Here is a 19,397-nt window from a genome sequence, read left to right on the forward strand (position 1 = left end):
TTTGTGTCATATTTTCTCTCTTTGGATTTCCAGAGCAACCTCCCTGCATGGTTCTCTGGTTCAGAGGTCATCTGTGAACAAAGACAATTTTATTTTTTCCTTCCCAACCTGTGTATCCTTTGTTTCTTATTCTTGTCGCATTGCATTAGCTAGGACATCTAGCCAGAAGTTAAATAATAGTGATGAGAATGTGTATGAACAAATGTAACAGTGAATCCCACCGTTATGTATAATTATAATGTGCCAGTAAAAAATATGGAGGGGATGGGGTTGTAGCTCAGTGGTAGGGCATTTGCCTCGCATGCATGAGGTCCTAGGTTCTATCCTCAGCACCATACAAAAATAAAATAAAGGTATTGTGTTCACCTACTATTAAAAAAAAATAAATACTTTTTAAAAATATGGGGAAAAAAAAGAATGATGAAAGAGGACATCCTTGCCTTGTTCTCATCTTAGGGGAAAAGTATCTAGTTTCTTACCCTTAAGTATGATGTGAGTTGTATTTTTTTTTTTTTCGAATTACTGTTGATTGAATTGTGAGCCTCACTCATGCTAGGTAAGTAATCACCACTGAGCTACATCCCCAGCCCTTTTTATTTTGAGACAGATTGTCACTGAGTTTGCATAGGCTGGTCTCCAATTTGCCAGCCTCCCAAGTATCTATGATTACAGGTACGCACCACCATGTCATGTGTTTTTGTCATGAGTAGGGTTTAGATTTTGTCAGAAGCTTTTGCTCTATCTGTTGATATGATTCTTTCTTTAGCCTGTTGATGAGATGGATTACAGTAATTGAGTTTCAAATGTTGAACCATGTGGGATAAATCCCACTTGGTCATGGTACATAATTCTTTTTATATGTGGTTCAGCTCAATTTTCTGATATTTTGTTTAGAACTTTTACATGGATATTGATGAGAAATGTTGGTCTATATGTTTTTTTTTTTAATGTCTTTGTCTTGGGTTTTTTTTTTTTTTTTTAAATAAAATGGTAATGCTGGCCTCATAGAATAGGTTCTGAAGTGTTTTCCCTGTTCCTATTTTCTGGAGAAGATTGTAGAGAATTGGTGTAATTTTTTTTCCTTAAATGTTTGGTAGAATTTACCAGTGAGCCCATCTGGGCCTTGTGCTTTCTTTTTTTGGAAGGCTATTCATAGATGATTTGGTTTCTTTAATAGATCATAGGACCATTCACATTGCCTGTTTCCCCTTCTGGGAATTTTGATAGAATTTTGGTAGAACACCTTTCAAGGTGTTTCCCTGTGGTCTGAGAGCAGACATCATATGGTTTCTATTTTTTTTTAAATGTAAGTATGGGGCTGGGGTTGTAGCTTAGCAGTAGAGTGCTTGCCTAGCACATGGGAGGCCTTGGGTTCAATCCTCAGCACCTCATATAAATAAATAAATAAAAATAAAAGTGTTGTGTCCAACTATAACTAGAAAAAAAAACCAAAAAACAAAAAATAAGGATACACTGAAGGTTTTAAAAAAAATTAAATATAAGGTATGTTTATGGAAATGGTCTATGTTGGTGAATGTTGCATGTGAGCAACCCAGTACTAAAAAACAAAAAGTATTTTGGTGCTATTGAGTTCCGCTATGTCCATCCGTCCATCCTTCCTTCCTTCTTTCCTTGTCCTCCTCCTTCTCCCCTTCCTCTCCCCTTCTCCTCCCCTTCCTCTCCCCTTCTCCCTTATCACCCCTGCTTTCCTCCCCCTCCTTCCCTTATTCCTCCTCCCTCCCTTTCTTCTCCTCCTCCTCTTTTTTGCTGCACTGGTGATTGAACCCCAGGCTGTTATAACACTGAACTACACTCTCAACCATTATTATTATTATTATTATTATTATTTTAATTTTGAGACAGCATCTCACTGTTTCCCAGGCTGTTCTCAAACATGTGATCCTCCTGCCTCAGTCTTCTACGTAGCTAGGATTACTGGAGCAATTTATCACTGAGCTAAATCCCCAGCCCTTTGAATCATTTATTTTGAGGCAGGATGTTGTTAAGTTGCTTAGGGATTCACTTAGTTGGTGAGGCTGGTCTCAAACTTATGATCCCTGAGTCACTGGAATTACAGGTGTGCATCACTGTGCCCTACTGATCCATCTGTTTTTGCCTCATTTTTTTTAAGGTTTGTTTTTTAAATATTTTTTAGTTGTTGATAGACCTTTATTATTTATTTATTTGTTTGAGGTGCTGAGAATCGAACTCAATACTTCACACATGCAAGGCAAGTGCACAACTGCTGAGCCCCAGCCCCAGCCTTTTTTGCCTCATATTTTGATACTCTGTTTTTATTTATTTATTTGTTTATTTATTTGAGAGAGAGAGAGAGAGAAAGAATTTTTAAAATATTTATTTGTTAGTTTTCAGTGGACACAACATCTCTATTTTTATGTGGTGCTGAGGATCGAACCCAGTGCCCCGAGCATGCCAGGTGAACGCGCTACCACTTGAGCCACATCCCCAGCCCCAGATACTCTGTTTTTAGACACAGTAAGGGATAATAGAATTCTCTGGTTGTACTTTGAAATTGTTTCTTTGACTGTTATGGTGGCACACACTTATAATTCCAGCTATTCGGGTGAATGAGGCAGGAGGGTTTCAAGTTTGAGGCCAGCTTGGGCAACTTAGAGACCCTCTTCACAAAACAAAAATTTAGAAAGGGATGGAGATGTAGCTCAATGGTAGAGTCCCTTGGATTGAGCCCCCAAGCTGGTCCATGCTTAGTCTTCAGTACTTGTCATCACCCCCTTCTACTTCTACCAGTGCAAGCTCCAGGGGTTCTCCTCCTGGTAAGCTGTGATTCTCATCATCCATCAGTCTGTCTCTCCAGTTTAGGGGGTAGTGGTTTTCCCTGGGACCTTAGTTATTTGATAAATCTAAGAACAGTTGTTGATTTTCAGTCAGCGTTCTTGTTGTAAGTATGGAAGTGCCAGCTTCCAAGCTCTTAAATGCTAGACCAGAAACTGGAAGTCCCACTTAATCCTTTTTAAATATAAAACCAAAATTATGAGTTGATGAATCAAGAGAAATGTTGAGTACAAGAAGTCTGTTCTTATCCTAATTAGAATTAAGTTATACTCTATGTATATATAATATGTCAAAATACATACTACTATTATGTATATCTAAAAAGAACAAATAAAAAATATATAAAAATTATAATAGCAAAAAGAAGAAGTTGTCTCTTCTTGGGAAGAAATCAGTGATCCATTTAGAAGAACAAACCATTAAAAATATTGTGTTAGTTCATAAGACCCAGACACGAACACAGCAGACTCAGAGCTGCCATTCAGAGCCTCCATGCTCCGATGTTCTTCATCATGGTACTTTGCTGAGCCAAGTACCTCATTGCCACATGTTACAAAATTACTTATTTACATCATATCTTTATCTGTTTTGTGTTGCTTTAATAGAATGCCACAGACTGGGGACTGGGGATGTAGCTCAGCAGTAGAGCACTTGCTTAGCATGTACAAGGTCCTAGTTTGATTCACAGCACCGCAAAAAATAAAGATAAAAAAGAATGCCACAGACTGGATAATTTTATAAATAATAGAATGTATTTTTCATGGTTCTAGAAACTGAGAAATCCAAGATAAAGGGGCTAGCATCTAGTGAGAACCTTCTTGTGTCATCCCATGGCAGAATGTGGAAGGAGAAGAAAGTGAGAGAGCAAAAAGGGAGTTGAACTTATAAGGACCCTACTCCTAAGGATGAATCTATTCCTGCCATAACAGCATTATTAACCCATTCCTGAGGGTAGAGCCTTTAAGACCGAATCACCTCCTAAAAGTTGCACCTCAACATGGTTTCATCAGGGAGTTACATTTCCAACACATGAACTTTGAGGGACACATTTAAACCATGGCACTTCATTTTTCTATTTGTGTTCATTTTTCTCAGCTGTGTTGACCTTTGCAACTTAGGGTTTATTTTTAGTGGGGACTATTGCATGGTGCCCTTGTTTTCAGTTCTTCCAGAAGTGCAAGAAAACACCTGCCATCACTGGTTAGCTACGAACCCTAGTTTTAAAATGCCTTTTGTAGGACTTTTGATGATGATCTTGAATATAGGAAATGTGGGAGGGTTGTCCTGAGCTCTAGGAAACTGGTATGAGAATTCAGTACTCACCTCGTAGAATTGGTGGCCTGAGTATGAGACACTAGAACTGTGCTCAGTTGATCTTGCTATGGTGGTGTTGGCTCATTTCCCAATTCCCATTTCTCATGACTGTTTTTCTTCACTTTCTTTCAGTATTTAGGTCAGTTAACATCTATACCAGGATACCTGAATCCCTCCAGTAGGACTGAAATCCTGCATTTCATAGACAATGCAAAGGTAACCCCATCCTCTCATCTGTTGGCCCTTGGCCAACACCAGCCCTTAATCCATTCACTTTTGATATCATGGCTAAGAGGGATGACCCAGTTCCATTACGTTATGGGTGCACTTGGCTCTTGGCCATAAAGACTGTTCCTCAGTCTGAACATTAACTTCATTCTCCAGATTTGCTTTATGTGGTTTTGGGCTATTTTCCACAATTTGTAACTTCAAAATATCTCAATTATATACCATAATTTTGAATCTAAAGGCACACTGGTCACATGTGTGATATCAGCCAGTACAGTGCTCCTGGAGAAGAGCCCAAGACAGGCCTCGGCACACCTGGCATTTCTGATGCCCTGTGGTTCTTTCCAGCGAGCCCACCTGCTTCCTGGACACCTGACCCAGGAACACGATGCTGTGCTCAGCCTGTCTGCCTACAATGTCAAGCTGGCCTGGAGGGACGGGGAGGACATCATCCTCAGGGTGCCCATCCACGACATTGCTGCTGTCTCCTATGTTCGAGATGATGCCGCACACCTGGTGGTCTTAAAGACAGGTATGGACCTGGATGACTTGGGGTCAGAAGGATCCTTGTCCTGAGGAGTGTTCGTGACTTTCATGAAACTCTAGAGACAGCTTCTGCAGCTCTGTGTTGGGCACTCTTATCTGTTGTGGCTAAGAATTGGACCTCCTATCCCAGAGGTCAGCCAGAGGAGGGCTAGCAGTCAGCTGCTGTGACCCTGGAGTCCCTGTCAAATCAGAGCCTTGGGGACCAGTATCCAAAGAAGCAGTGTCCTGTCCCTCTTCCTGGTGGGGCTCAGCCTCCCCTATACTGGTGTTGCTTCCACTGGCCAGGTGGGAGAGAAGGGCAGTAATGAAGGCTATGGTGGGAATCTCCCCTCAGCCCAACTTCCATATATATATATATTTTGTTTTTGTTTGTGCTGGGGATTGAACCCAGGGGTAATTTGAGCAATATCCCCAATGTTTTATTTTGTATTTTGAGACAGTGTCTTGCTGAGTTGCTGAGACTGTCTCAAACTTGTGATCCTCCTGCTTCAGCCTCCCAAGTTGCTGGGATTACAGACATGCAGTACCATACAAGCTCCAGCCCACATTTTGAGCTCCCCACAATGTTCCCAAAGCTGGGACAACAAAAAGGAGACTCTGTCCAGGGGCTCTTGTCACTGCTTTTACATGCAGGTGGAATTCGTGAAGAATGTCATTTTCTGCTCACTCTCTTAACCTATTGCTCTACACAGTGCCTGCCCTCCTGGATGCTGGGGTAGGAGCTACCTGTCAGCTTCTGGAGGTCTCCATTCTGGCATTCAAGTCATTAAGAAATGAGGGAGTAATTTTGGTTCATCCTCCATATTTATTGTGACCTCTGAGGCTGGCATTGCCACAAAAACACTGGTTTGATCTCATTGGGCCACTGTAGGCATCTTGGTTACCCTGAAGTCCTTCATTTCCAGAGGAGTAGTGGCAAGGCATGAGGGATTGGAGTGGTTCTGCCTGGAACAAACACTATTTAGGTAGTAAAGAGGGAAATCTCAGTCCACTTGAGGTCAGCAGTACCTGGGAATCTAGGAAGCAGTCTTGTTGTCTCAGAATTGTGAAGTTACATGTTTGGGTAAACTCTCAAAAACAGGCCACAGGAAGTTCTGGCTTAGGAATCTGGTCTGCATTCCTTTGGTCACAAACCTACTCAAGTAATGGAAAGGTTAGGAAGGTGATTGCTGGGAGTCACAGCTGTTCTACCTTGTCTGTGTAGCAGTAGCTCATGCCCTCCCCAGCATACTTACATATCACATGGACATGAAATGACACACATTACATATGTGGACTTGTACACAAAACACACAAACACACACACACACACACACATTCACTCACATGCACACAGCTGCCTTTGTCACACAGACACATACATACACTCGTACACTTAGACACACACACATGCATATCCCTTCTGCACTATTACCAAGCATGTCTTAGCAAGGTCCCTTCCTATTTGCTTTTCTGTGAATGTGTTAGTCAATTTTTCATTGCTATAACAAAATGCCTGAGATCATTAACTTACCCAAGGGAAAAGGTTTATTTTCACTTATGGTTTTATTTTTAATTTTAATTTTTTAAAAATATTTTTTAGTGGGCTGGGGATGTGGCTCAAGCAGTAGCGCGCTCGCCTGGTATGCGTGCGGCCCGGGTTCGATCCTCAGCACCACATACCAACAAAGATGTTGTGTCTGCCGAAAACTAAAAAATAAATATTAAAAATTCTTTCTCTCTCTCTCCTCTCTCACTCTCTCTTAAAAAAAATTAAAAATTAAAAAATAAAATAGGGCAAAAATTTAAAAAAATATATTTTTTAGTGTTGAAGGACCTTTATTTTATTCATTTATTTATATGTGGTGCTGAGAATTGAACCCAGCGCCTCACACATGTGAGGCAAGCACTCTACCACTGAGCCACAACCCCAGCCCCATCACTTATGGTTTTAGAGGTTCCGGTCCATGATTAGTCAACCCATTGCTTGTAGGCCTGTAATGCCAGGGTGGTAATAGCAGGGAATGTGTAGTAGACCAAACTGTTTATCTTATGTCCAGGAAGCAAAACAAAGGAAGAAAAAAGGACTGGGGTTCCATAATCCTGTTTGAGGGCACACCTCAATGACATAAGATCATCCTGTCTCCTAAAGCTTCTGCCACCTCCCAACAGTGCCCTCCTGGGGACCACGCCTTCCATACATCAGCCTTTGGAGAATATTTAATATTCAAGCCATGGTGCTTATTTTCCTTCACAGTGATGAATGAGTATTAACTATTAATGCCAGGCATTGAACTAAGTTGAATAATATGAAACTGTCCGTATTTAAACATTTTAATCAGTAAAAGTGGCAATTTAATGTGACTCATATTAGTACAAAGCATTTGATATGATTATCTCATTTAACCTCTATAATAAATCTTTTTTTTCCCTAGTTATAGATGGACACAATACCTTTATTTTATTTATTTATTTTTATGTGGTACTGGGATCTAACCCAATGCCTCACATATGTTAGGCAAGCACTCTACCACTGAGCCACAACCCCAGCCCTCTATAATAAATCTTTTTTAAAAAATTTTTTAGTTTTAGGTGGACACGATATCTTTATTTTATTTTTATATAGTGCTAGGGATCGAACTCAGTGCCTCATGCATGCCAGGCAAGTGCGCTACCACTTGAGCCACAACCCCAGCCCCTAAAATAAATCTTTAAGGAAGATTTCATTGATTCCCATCTTACAGATGGACAGAAGGGAGTTTAAGTACTGTCATGAAGATCATGCATTTGGTGAAGATGGGACATTTGGTTAAGAAGGGTTAAACTGTTCCTTCTGGCCTTAGAAGGTTCTGTGGCTACTTCTAAGCACTCTGTCCAGCACTATGGTAACTCTCTGTTTCCTCTGCCTTGTATCTACAGGAGGTATCCTTTAGGGGACAGGGAGTGAGGAGACCAGCTCCTGACCCGGTCCTTACAGGTGGGGAGGGAAGGTCCTCCCATTTCTGTTCCTTATGCGGCAAGATAATTTCTTAACTTTAATCATTAAAACAATTTGGATAATGGAAAAATTTTGAAACAACAACAACAAAAAAAAACAAAACAAAGAAATAATAGAAAATAACTTTCATCACTTTTTTAAAAAAAAGAAAAGAAGGTAGATAATAGTTTTGTACTGGGGATTGAACACAGAGACACTCAACTACTGAGCCACATCCTCAGTCCTATTTTGTATTTTATTTAGAGACAGGGTCTCACTGAGTTGCTTAGCACCTTGCTGTTGTTAAGGCTGGCTTTGAACCCACAAAACTCCTGTCTCAGCCTCCTGTGCTACTGGGATTATAGACATGCACCACCACACCCAGCAAATAATAGATTTTTTTGAGAGAGAAAACACATTCCATAGGAGAAACTTTTTTATAAAAACATAAGCAGCAGGACTCATCTTTGAGAGAACTTATGATTCACAGGAAGGGAATAAACCCCTGTGTCCCAGGGACTGTTCTCAGCAGGATAGTTTCCATTCATCAGAATTGGGATACAAAGTGCCCCATACAGAGCCTGGCAGACTGGTATCTAAAGTCTGCTCTGTGTGTCTACTGTGTGTGGTTTAGCTGTATGCATCTTTCAAGCCAAGGGTCACTGGTATTTGGGACAGTATAGTATGTGGGAACTAGGGAGCCACGTCTGCTCAGAGGGTGACTTTAGCTAAGGCTAGATAAATACAGGGTCATCTGTGTATCTGCTTAAGCAGTTTGTGTGTGATGCAGGAAAGAGACAAATTGTAGTTTTTTTTTTTTTTTTTTTTTTTTTTTAATATTTATTTTTTAGTTCTCGGCGGACACAACATCTTTGTTGGTATGTGGTGCTGAGGATCGAACCCGGGCCGCACGCATGCCAGGCATGGCGCGCTACCGCTTGAGCCACATCCCCAGCCCCCAAATTGTAGTTTTGAAGTAGGGCTTACAGGCTGCATCTATTAACAGGAGGGTAGATGTGGAGTCCTTAGAGATAGCACATGAATGCTGTCTGAACTTCCCAGCTGCCTACCCTGCTCAAGAACCATCCCAGGCACAGCCAGGCAGCCAATTAAAAATATTAAAAAAGTAAAGACAGCTGGGAATGATGGTTCATACCCCTAATCCCAGTGGTTCAGAAGGCTAAGGCAGAAGGATTGTAGGTTCAAAGCCAGCCTCAGTAACTTAGTGACATCCTAAGCAATTTAACAAGACCCTGTCTCAAAATAAAAAATGAAAAGGGCTGGAGATGTGGCTCAGTGGTTAAGCACCCAAGGGTTCAATTCCTGGTACAAAAAAAAAGAGAGAGACATCACGTGCTGTGGCACATGCCTGTAATTCTAACCTCTTGGAGTTAAGGCAGGAAGATCACAAGTTCAAGGCCAATCTCAGCAATTTAGCAAGACCCTGCCTCAAAAAATAAAAAGGCTGGGGATGTAGCTCAGTGGTAGAGCACCCCTGGGTCCAATCCCCAATACTGTAAAGAAGGATACAAGTGAAATTAGTTTTAATAGTATATTTTATTTAGCTCTCTATATACAAAGTATTATCATAACAGCATATAATCAATATAAAAATTATTGAGCTAGTTAGTATACTGTTTGTATCAACTCTGGAGCCCTGTGTGTATGTTTTACACTTATTACATCTTGGCATGGACTCATCATGCTCCACACTCAGTAGTTCTGTGGTGACTGCTCTGGGGACAGTGCAGGCCTTTGGTCTCACTGAGGGATTTATGCCTTATAGCCTTTGTCTGCCCATACTTCTCCTGCATGTGACCTGGGCCTCTCCCCATCTTTCTCTACCAGACTGTGTTTGAGCCTTAGGTTTTCCCATTTTTATCTTCCCTCCTTCCTAAGTGAGCTTGCCTTCTAATACTTAGGCAACAGGGGATGTATAGGATTTGTTTCCAGTCATTCCAGTTTGGTCTGTTGGATGTTCCTGCTGTCAGAGCCTGGCTCCTGGGTGGTCCTAGAAATCACATAAGATGTTGGGGGAGGTGGTGGGTAGCATTAAAAACATGGCACTGAGATGTGACTTTCTAGACTGGCACCTGGACTCTGCTATTTACATACTTTCAGTCCCAGCCCTTTGCCCTTGTGCTTTAGTTTACCTTTCTGTGTAAAGAGAGTTTATTGGGCCATAAACTTTTCTGGAGGTAAACTTCTTTCAGGATTGTGTTCAGAATCTATCATATGATAACTTGAACCTTGTGAAATTATCATCTTTTGTGTGGATCAAAAGCATTGAATATGGGATATCACATGTCTCCTCCATCTTTAGCAAGGATGCTAGGAGGTCATGTGGGGTGATATGCATGTGGAGTGTCCATTCTCAGTGATGACATGCAGTGAAGTATGAAGATGGCGGGGGTGGGGGAGCTGTGTGCTCTGGTACCCTGGAGCTCAGGGCTCATCTGTTCCCATACTTGTTAGGAGGAGGCTAGAAAAGGGAACTTTCCCAGAGAGTACACATGGCATAGGCCAGTCACCCAGGTCATTTGGTGGACACCTGAGCCAAGTAAAGAGCTCCTGAACCATATTTTAAGAGTAGCCCAACTCATGCCCTGACTGCTCTCAGGCCTGCCCTCTTTCCACTGAGCTAACCTGATAGGGTGTTCATTTATTAGCCCAGGATCCGGGTATCTCCCCAAGCCAGAGTCTGTGTGCGGAAAGTTCCAGAGGCCTCAGTTCAGGCTCCCTGTCGGAGAGTGCAGTGGGGCCAGTGGAAGCATGCTGCCTGGTCATCCTGGCTGCAGAGAGCAAGGTGAGATCTCTATCCTGTTCATAGCCCAGGCCTTTCCCTTAGCCCAACTTATAACTAGGCCCTGCCAATGGCCTCTTGTACCTCCGGCTCTTCCATAGCCTGATCCAACCCATGACTAGTCATTCCATGGCCCTACCCACAGCCCAGCCCTACTTAATGACCAGGTTTTACCCACAACTCTACCTAGGGCTCAGCCCCTCCTCTTCCCCTGCCTGACCCCACCCAACCCTAACCCTTCTGCCTACCCTGAACATGTCTCATGTTCAGTTTCTTAAGGCTCTGCCCACAACCCTGACCCCAGACTCCTGTACCCTACGCTGACCACCCCCATCCCCACCCACTTCTGCCTAGTCTGGCCTTACCCTCCTGCCCTTACCTGACCTGGCCTTTTTACCCCTCCTCCAGTCCTTCTCTGACATGGCCAGCTAGATTTTTATTCAAAGATATTCTCCTGCTTCCTCTACTGCTTCCTCTACTAGTCCACTACCCCCGCATCCCTTATTGATGGGCATGCAATGACCTGCACCCCAGACCTGCCTGGTGCTAAGGACTGTGCTTGCAGATTCCATAGAAATCTGTTTGTGGTTGTGGGTTTGGCTTTGGGCTCATAGCCACCCAACAGCCACAGGGCCTTGGGGAGACCTTTCTGTTTAATTTCTGCATCTGTAAAATAGATAATAGCTACTGCCTACCTTAAATGTCTTCTAGATAGTATTTCTCAGCACAGTCCCCAGATACCTTCAAGGCACACCTGGGCCACAGTCTATTCAGAAAGAATCCTGAGGTGGTCCTCAGCTTCTCTGCCTTGGCACCTTGTGGGCTGTGAAAGGTGTAGGGGCCCTTAGTTATTCTGGTGTCTGCTTTTGGTTCATATTTATGAAGTGTCTGAGGCCTCCAGGTACCCTGGAAGCTTCTTGGGCACTGGCTGCATCAGCTGCTGCTCTGTTCCCACTGCAGGTTGCCGCTGAAGAGCTATGCTCCCTGCTTGGTCAGGTCTTCCAGATTGTTTACACGGAGTCCACCATCGACTTTCTGGACCGAGCAATATTTGATGGGGCCTCTACACCCACCCACCACTTATCCCTGCACAGCGGTACGTTGAGTAAAAGCAGGCAGAGAATATGGGGGCCATGAACATTTCTGGAACCACAGGCTTCCAGTAGAGACATGCTGTGGATCTGGGGGGTGAGCATGGATCTCGGGGCTGAGCATGGGTCTGGGGAATAACCCTTTTAGTATGACCAAGCGTAGGCAGCTCTCAGTATGATGGCTCATTCCGGGACCATGCCAAATGTGTTCAGGTGAAGCTCAGGCTTCTCTTGAAGCCAAGGCTTGGAGATGGGTTGTTGGTGGTGGGAAGAACCAAAGGTACCTAAAAGGCTTCGTCGCTGGACCAACATATGGGAGTCAGCATCTCTGCACATTCCACCAAGACCGGTTGCAGAGCACGTTCAGGCTTCTTGTTAGTCCATACTAGATACTTCCTTTATGTACAAGCTCACTAGAGCTAAGTCTCCTGAACACCAACAGCATTAATTTTCAGATTTATCATTTATAAAAGATTAATGGTTTATATAAATCAGAGGCATAAAAAGCATAGATTCTGGAAACAGTGCTGTTTGTTGCCTGCAGTTTTTTCTTTTTATCGTGATGAGTCTCAGCCCCCTATCCTATCCCTAGTAATTCACAAATGGGGAGAGCCCTATGTGTTCACAAAGCTGGGAGGGAATTCTTTGAACAGGTGTATACCTCATTTTAAGGGTCTATCATGGTATGGTCTGTTTCTTTTTTTTTTGTTTCAAGTCAGTTATTCAATGGATGCAGTTCAAAGTAAATGTGTCTTGAATATAATGGGCAGAGGAGTACATTAATGAGGGGAGGAGCTGTGAGAAGAACTTGGACTGCAATCACTTTACATCTGCTGTTGAATTAGAATTTTTTTTAATACATGACAGTAAGAATATATTTTGAAATATTTATACAAACATGGAGTATGTCTTACTCTAATTAGGATCCCAGTCTTGTGGATGTACATAATGTGGAGATTCATTGTGCTTTATTCATATATGTACATAAGCAGTTCATGTTAGATTAATTCCATTGTCTTTCCTATTCCTATCCCCCCACCCTTTCCTTCATTCCCCTTTGTCTAATCCACTAAACTTCTATTCTTCTATGGCACCCCCTGGGTGCCCTTCAACAGATGAATGGATAAAGAAAATGTGATATATATATACATAATGCTGTGGTCTCTTTCTTATTGCTGGTGCTAAAGCCCCTTTTTCCCAATGTGGGCCTCACTGCTGCTTGTAGTGATGAACACTGAGGCACATGCTGCATCTTATTTAGTCCTCCAAAGCCAAGTGAGGTAGGAACATCATTTAGCCCTGTCTTAGAGATGGGGAATTGAGGCTTGGAAGTCAACAGCTTGTTCAAAGTAACTGCATGAGGAACAGTTCAGTTTGATTGTGATTGGTTCAGACCTGTGCATTAAAATTCCCAATAGGGACTTGCTTGCTTTATTTATTCATTAACTTATACATTCATTCATTCATTTTTGTGGTACTGGGGATTGAACCCAGGGGCATTATAGCATTGAGCTATGTCCCCATCCCTTTTTATTTTTTTCAGACAGGGTCTCACTAAGTTGTTAAAACTATCCTCAAATTTACAATTGTCCAGCCTCAGCTTCCTGAGTATCTGGGATTATAGGTGTGCTCCACCACACCCAGTCCTAATAAATTTTTAATTGAAAAGTGCACAGACCCTAAGTGTACATCTGAGTGAGTTTTCCCAAAGCAAGCTCGCATACAGCACTACTATCAGGCTGAGTAGGTTTTATCCCCTGCCAGCCTTTTGGATCTACCTCTGGGATGCGCACACACACATAGAAATACACGTGTATGCATCCACTGCTTATTTCTGCTTCAGCACCTTGCGTGCTATGTTCATTCTCCCCTGCCAGGACAGATCATCAAAGCTTAGCAGCTTAACAGCACAAATGCATCCTCTTAAGGGACTTAAGATTCTATCACAGGCCTCACAGGGCTAAAGTTAAGGTGTCGGCTCTGCTGGTTACTCTGAAACCTCCAGAAGACCATTTCCTTGCCCTTCCCAGCTCCTAGAGACTTCTGTGTGTCTTGGAACATAACCCTTTCCTCCATCTTGATGGCATCTCTGTTCCTTTCTCTGGCTATGCTTGGAACCCTTGTGGTCTCATTGAGCCCATTCACATAATCCAGGGTCATTTCCTTATCCTAAGGTCAGCTGATTAGCAACCTTAACTCCCCTTTGCTGTGGAACGGAATATTTGTAGTCCTGGGATTGGGGGTGTGGATTCTTTGGGGCCATTATTCTGCCCTCCATCCTCACCTGCCACCAGAAATATCCCCTTTTGCCAGGTGTATTGGCACATTCCTGTAATCCCAGTGGTTTAGGAGGCTGAGGCAGGAGGATCATGAGTTCAAAGCCAACCTCAGCAAAAAGCAAGGTGCTAAGCAACTCAGTGAGACCTTGTCTCTAAACAAAATACAAAATAGGGCTGAAGATGTAGCTCAGTGGTTGAGTGCCCCTGGTTCAATCCCCAGTACGCACACACAAAAAAAGTCCCTTTTCCTGCCACCCTCTTCTTTGCTCCCATTTAAAGACTTGCCTGCTCATAAAGCTTTTACTTGCTGCTTGGCTCAGTATTGGAATGCTCCTTTCCTTACATTTGGAACAGCCAACTATATAATCTTTGTCACAAGCTGTCATTTGTTGAGCATTATCCAGGCAGTTGCTGTATGCAGACTATTTGCAGAGATGAGGGTCTCAGGGATTCTGAGGCTCGGCTTTGTCTAGGCAGGGGTTGGAATACCCAGCTCTTTGGCTTCTGCTATGTGACCTGGGACAAATAGCATAATTTCTTTCATTTAGTTTAACACATAGTTGACATCCCCAAAGACAGCTGTCATGACCTTGGCTGTGGGTAAGTTGAGTCCTCTGTAGACTCCCTCCCAACCTGCAGCAGGATGTGCATTGGATGGAATGGAGGGCTGTGGACTCAAGTCTAGGAGTCCTACCCTTGGCACACAGCACATTCTGGGGCATGGTGGTTTCGTGATGAAGGACTTTAGGTTTCCCCAAAGGGCAGGGCAGCCACTGTCTCTTGTAAAACATAGCTGGGCAGGCTGGACCTGAAAGTTGTGGTTTTTTGTTTGTTTATTTTTTTTAATTATTATTGTTATTATTATTATTTTTTTTTGGTAATGCTAGGGATTAAACCCAGGACTTTGTGTATGTACGGCAAGCACTCTATCAACTGAGCTATATCCCCAGCCCTGTATTTTTTTTTTTTTATCTTCCTACAGATGACTCTTCCACAAAAGTGGATATTAAGGAGACCTACGATGCAGAAGCCAGCACCTTGTGAGTGCACATGCCCCAAACCCTGGAGTAGACAAGCTTCGGACATTGCCCAACATCATCTGGGCTCCAGCTAGTCACCCACCACCTCCAGCTCATCACAGCCTCACCGGTCCCAAAACTCCAGACCCATTGTCTACACTGCATCCCGCATGTCTGCTTTTAGAGTCCTTACCTCCCTCTGGTCTCTCCTGCCCTGCCAACTCTGTGACCTCCAGAGAGTGACCTTTAAAAGGCACATTGGGTGCTCTTGTTCTTCTGTACTTTTCAGCCTCTCCCTGCCACTACCTGCAGCTTCTGTGGCAGCTCAGTCCACATGTTCTGCTGTCCTGATGCTCACCCCCATCTATACCTCTCCTTCTGTGCCCCCTCAATTCTGGGCACTGCCTGAGGACTGTCCCCTGGGTTTTCCTATTAGCCTCTCTTCCCTCCACGACACTGTCCATTTACTTGTCCCATGAATTTGCTCAGAGGCCATCAAGAGCCACACCTCTGAGGAGCCTCAGGACCAGGCCAAGCTGACTACCTCTGCTGGTTGGTGCACGTGGCCATGCTCAGCCAACTTTCTTCTTGTCATTGTCATCCATCATCCCTGTTGCTGTCATTTGCATACACTTCTGCTCAAGGATGGGGACTGGTGCACACTTCATCCTGACTGGGTCCCTGAAATGTGTAGGATGCAGGGGTGGCAAGCTGCTTGCCCACACACCATGTTCCTTTGCAGCTGCTTCTCTGACTCTGTGGATGCTAGTGGCCTGCCGCCCTTGTCCTTCTGCATGCAGGCATCACCCCACGGCAAGACTGTCAGTGAGAGTGAGTTGAGCACCAGTGCCACAGAGCTGCTACAGGACTACATGCAGACGGTAGGCCATACCTGTAAGGGAGTGCCTGAGAGGGGCCAGACTTTCTTCCCTCGTAGAGCATAGGCATGTGAGTGGGCACCTTGTGTACACTTGCCTCATCATTTTTGCTGACATTGCTGCCTTTTCCCAGGGACAGTATGGGACCCTGTGTTGGTGGGTCTGAGCTATAAGGACTGGACCATGCTGGTACCAAGTCCTGAGAGGAAATAGTGGCTCCTACAGGGCTTGGAGCTAGATGCCTTCCCTCTACATCTCTCATAGTTTTGTCACTAAAAACTCAAGACTTCCTCATTGCATGCATTTGTGCTCTGAGGGCATCAGCCCTGATCCTGACAGGTGCCAGCTTCCTGTCCTACCCTGTTGATTTTTTTAAAAAACATTTATTTTCCAATACCTTTATTTTATTTATTTTTATGTGATGCTAAGGATCGAACCCATGGCCTCACGTGCTAGGTGAGCGCTCTACTGCTGAGCCACAACCCCAGCCCTTCCCTGTTGATTTGTTTCATTGATGCTCTATGAAGAACTGACACTGCCCTCCCTCCTTGCCCCACTGAGGGTACTCAGGTTCAGGAAAGTGGAGCTGCCAGGGCACCTCATTTTTCCTCTGGAGGCTACCATGCCTGGGATGATGGGATAGGGATTCACTGTGGGCATTCTGACCCCACAGGGAGTGAAGATGTGAACCTAGACGTGACTGGTCCTCAGCATGGGCCTGGCCCCCAGGTTCCCAGCCCTGTCTGCTGTAGGTGATCCACCCAAGTCCATGGCTGTGACAGGGTGAGGGCCCAGCTGCCATGCCCTCCTACCCACCCATATCTGTTCTCACACCTGTTCCTCTCTGTTCCTACAGCTGCGCACTAAGCTGTCGTCGCAGGAGATCCAGCAGTTTGCTGCGCTGCTACATGAGTACCGCAATGGAGCCTCCATTCATGAGTTTTGTATTAGCCTACGGCAGCTCTATGGAGACAGTCGCAAGTTCCTGCTGCTTGGTGAGTGGGGAGCCCCAGAGGGCGCCCGGTTCCCTCTGGAAATGTATACCTATACCTTGAAGTAAAGGTTCAGGTTCCATTAACAATGACGGTTGGCAAAATAGCACCCTGAGGTCTCAGGATCTGCCACAATTAGTTGGAAGATCTCTTTCTAGAGCTTTCTGGGGGCCCACCAACAGCTCTCCATCTCCTGAGAACCCTGAGCTGAGCTGAGCTGAGTGGGCCCTGCCTGGAAGCAGGAGATGTTGCCCTGGGACTGGGACTAGTACTGAATAGAACTCTACAGTTCAAGAGAGGAGTCAGGGTTGTTCTTCAAGGAGGTGACACTTGAGTAATTGATGGGTGTGTGGGAGTTTGCCAAGTAAAGAGGTGAAGATGCCATCCCAGGTGAAGATCACCCTTTTACAAGACTCTGAAGAGTTCAGCATGTTAGATCTGAGTGACTGGCAGGCTTGGTAGTCAGGCCTACCTTGGATACCTGAGGCGCAGACCTTGAGGGATCAATGATTCAGCTGTGGTTTTCGCTCTGCCAACACTCTGAACACAGTCAGTGGTTGCTTGTTAAGGGCTACTAAGTCCTGTACCTGTGCTCCCAGTAAACTAAGGAGGTGGATTTATTTCCCTTTCTACCAGCCTGGCCGACATTGGCTGTCCCCCCAGGGCTCCCTGCTTATGGGAGACTGGGCCCGCTGGAATCTAGTCTGAGCTCCTGCTTCCTGCTGAGGCCTCCCTGGGTCAGTTCCCCAGCAGGGCTCAGATGGGCCCATGTGTAACTCAGGATGTTTCTTTAGAGGCTGCCCTTAGATAGGCACCTCTTTTCAAATGGATTAGAGAGGAGCTGAGCCATGGTGGCATGCTGCTTGGAGCCCACTGGGAGGGCAATTTCCCATCCTCCAGGCCTTCCCTCTGCCACCTCACTTGCCTTCTTTGGGAAGCCTTAATTATAGGGCCTTCACAGCACAGTAGTTAGAGCTCTAGGAGCTCCAGCTCTGGAAGGTGGGGGTGGCAGCTGTCTGTATGACAAGCTGGTGCAGTAGCACCTTACCCCTGTGTGCGTGGGACTCTTGTCCTCTCTGGATGGGCCCAGCCTGCTCACAGAGGAGTTCAGGGGATTCTTAATTAGGAAGACAGACTGCTGAGTTGGGGCAGTCACCTTGGGCTGGGCCTTTGGCTTTAACATCATGGTTTTGGCCTCTGTTGCCAGTGCCAGCAGAGCAGAAGACTGACTACTCTGGGTTTCATTTTCTTACTTGTGAAATGGGGGCTCTGAGAACCCATAGAGAATGAGAGGAGGTCGTGGGCCCCTGGCCTGTGCTGTTCCTCAAGGCCAGGGAGGGCAGATGTGACAGATGGCAAGTTTCTACAGCTGGGGTGCCTTTCAGAAGTGGGATTTTAGCCAAACCATCTGGATCCAGGGAACGGTTTGTGTGGTATCAGGGTCCTCAGGCCATGGACGAGGGGCAGCTGTGTTCCTGTTTGGACCCTGAGCCTTACTGTGGGTGTGGTGTTGGGGTTATGTGTTGGCAGGTCTGAGGCCCTTCATCCCAGAGAAGGACAGCCAGCACTTCGAGAACTTCCTAGAGACCATTGGTGTGAAAGACGGCCGTGGCATCATCACTGACAGCTTTGGCAGGCACCGGCGGGCCCTGAGCACCACATCCACCTCTACCACCAATGGGAACAGGGCCACAGGCAGTCCCGATGACCGGTCAGCACCCTCAGAGGGGGATGAATGGGACCGCATGATCTCAGACATCAGTAGTGACATTGAGGCGTTGGGCTGCAGCATGGACCAGGATTCAGTGTGATGGGCAATGGAGCACCCATCCCTACCATCCCAGGCCGCCCCAGGAGTTGACCTGAGTATTAGCCCTTCCTGCTGGCTAGGAGCTGGGGAGTGGCTGCAGGCACAGGTGGCCCTGGGCGGCCAGGTCCTCTACTGTGAAAGAGCACAGAGCTGCCGCAGGACGTGCCCTGATCCAGGGCGGAAGGCTCTGTGCCTCATCCTCTGGGGCTCAGACATACCTTGCACCTCCTGCTCTGGGAGGGCCAGGCCAAGCTGGCAAGGAGAGCCAGTCCTGATAGCCTGGCTCTGGACAGCTGTCAATTTTGCACATGATGTTCCTGTTGTTAACTCTCAGAGACCTTAAAAAATGTTTACTACAATGTGAATAATTTAATCTCTGGTTACCAAACATGTTTCTGATCCAGTTGGGTGAAAACCATGTTGCTAGGAGGGGGGTCCATTCTGGCCTCTGTCCCTTTGCCCATGTCTGCCCATAATACCCAGAGATGGGCACAGTAGTGTCAGGGCTGGGGCAGTGGAGGCAGCAGGCACTTGTGATTTGGGTTTTGCTTTGTGGGTGTGAGGCCAGAAGATCTACTGGGTTCTCTTATGGGTGTCAGGGGCAGTGACCATGGGCAGCAGAAGCAATGTGCATTGTATGATCAGCAAAGGTGCTTTGATCTTTTCA

General features: G+C 45.2%; 1 protein-coding gene across 6 annotated transcripts in view; it reads left to right on the forward strand.

Moving 5' to 3' along the window:
• Nucleotides 1-19,103, forward strand: part of Ccm2 (CCM2 scaffold protein) — a 62,969-nt gene extending 43,866 nt beyond the window's left edge. For 4 of the 6 annotated variants that reach the window (XM_026399456.2, XM_026399459.2, XM_026399457.2 and 1 more), the window contains 8 exons: nt 4,261-4,344; nt 4,705-4,888; nt 10,528-10,664; nt 11,622-11,757; nt 15,014-15,071; nt 15,793-15,931; nt 16,785-16,923; nt 18,451-19,102. In XM_026399456.2, coding sequence (XP_026255241.1) covers nt 4,261-4,344; nt 4,705-4,888; nt 10,528-10,664; nt 11,622-11,757; nt 15,014-15,071; nt 15,793-15,931; nt 16,785-16,923; nt 18,451-18,731 — 1,158 coding nt within the window. In that variant the 3' untranslated portion in view covers nt 18,732-19,102. Of the gene's footprint in view, nt 1-4,260; nt 4,345-4,704; nt 4,889-10,527; nt 10,665-11,621; nt 11,758-15,013; nt 15,072-15,792; nt 15,932-16,784; nt 16,924-18,450 lie in introns of all 6 variants that reach the window. The other 2 variants (XM_026399455.2, XM_077796798.1) reach the window with 2 other exon arrangements.
• The last annotated feature ends 294 nt before the right edge of the window (nt 19,104-19,397 follow it).

This window comes from Urocitellus parryii, chromosome 3 (genome assembly GCF_045843805.1).
Source record: "Urocitellus parryii isolate mUroPar1 chromosome 3, mUroPar1.hap1, whole genome shotgun sequence".
NCBI classification, from domain to species: domain Eukaryota; kingdom Metazoa; phylum Chordata; class Mammalia; order Rodentia; family Sciuridae; genus Urocitellus; species Urocitellus parryii.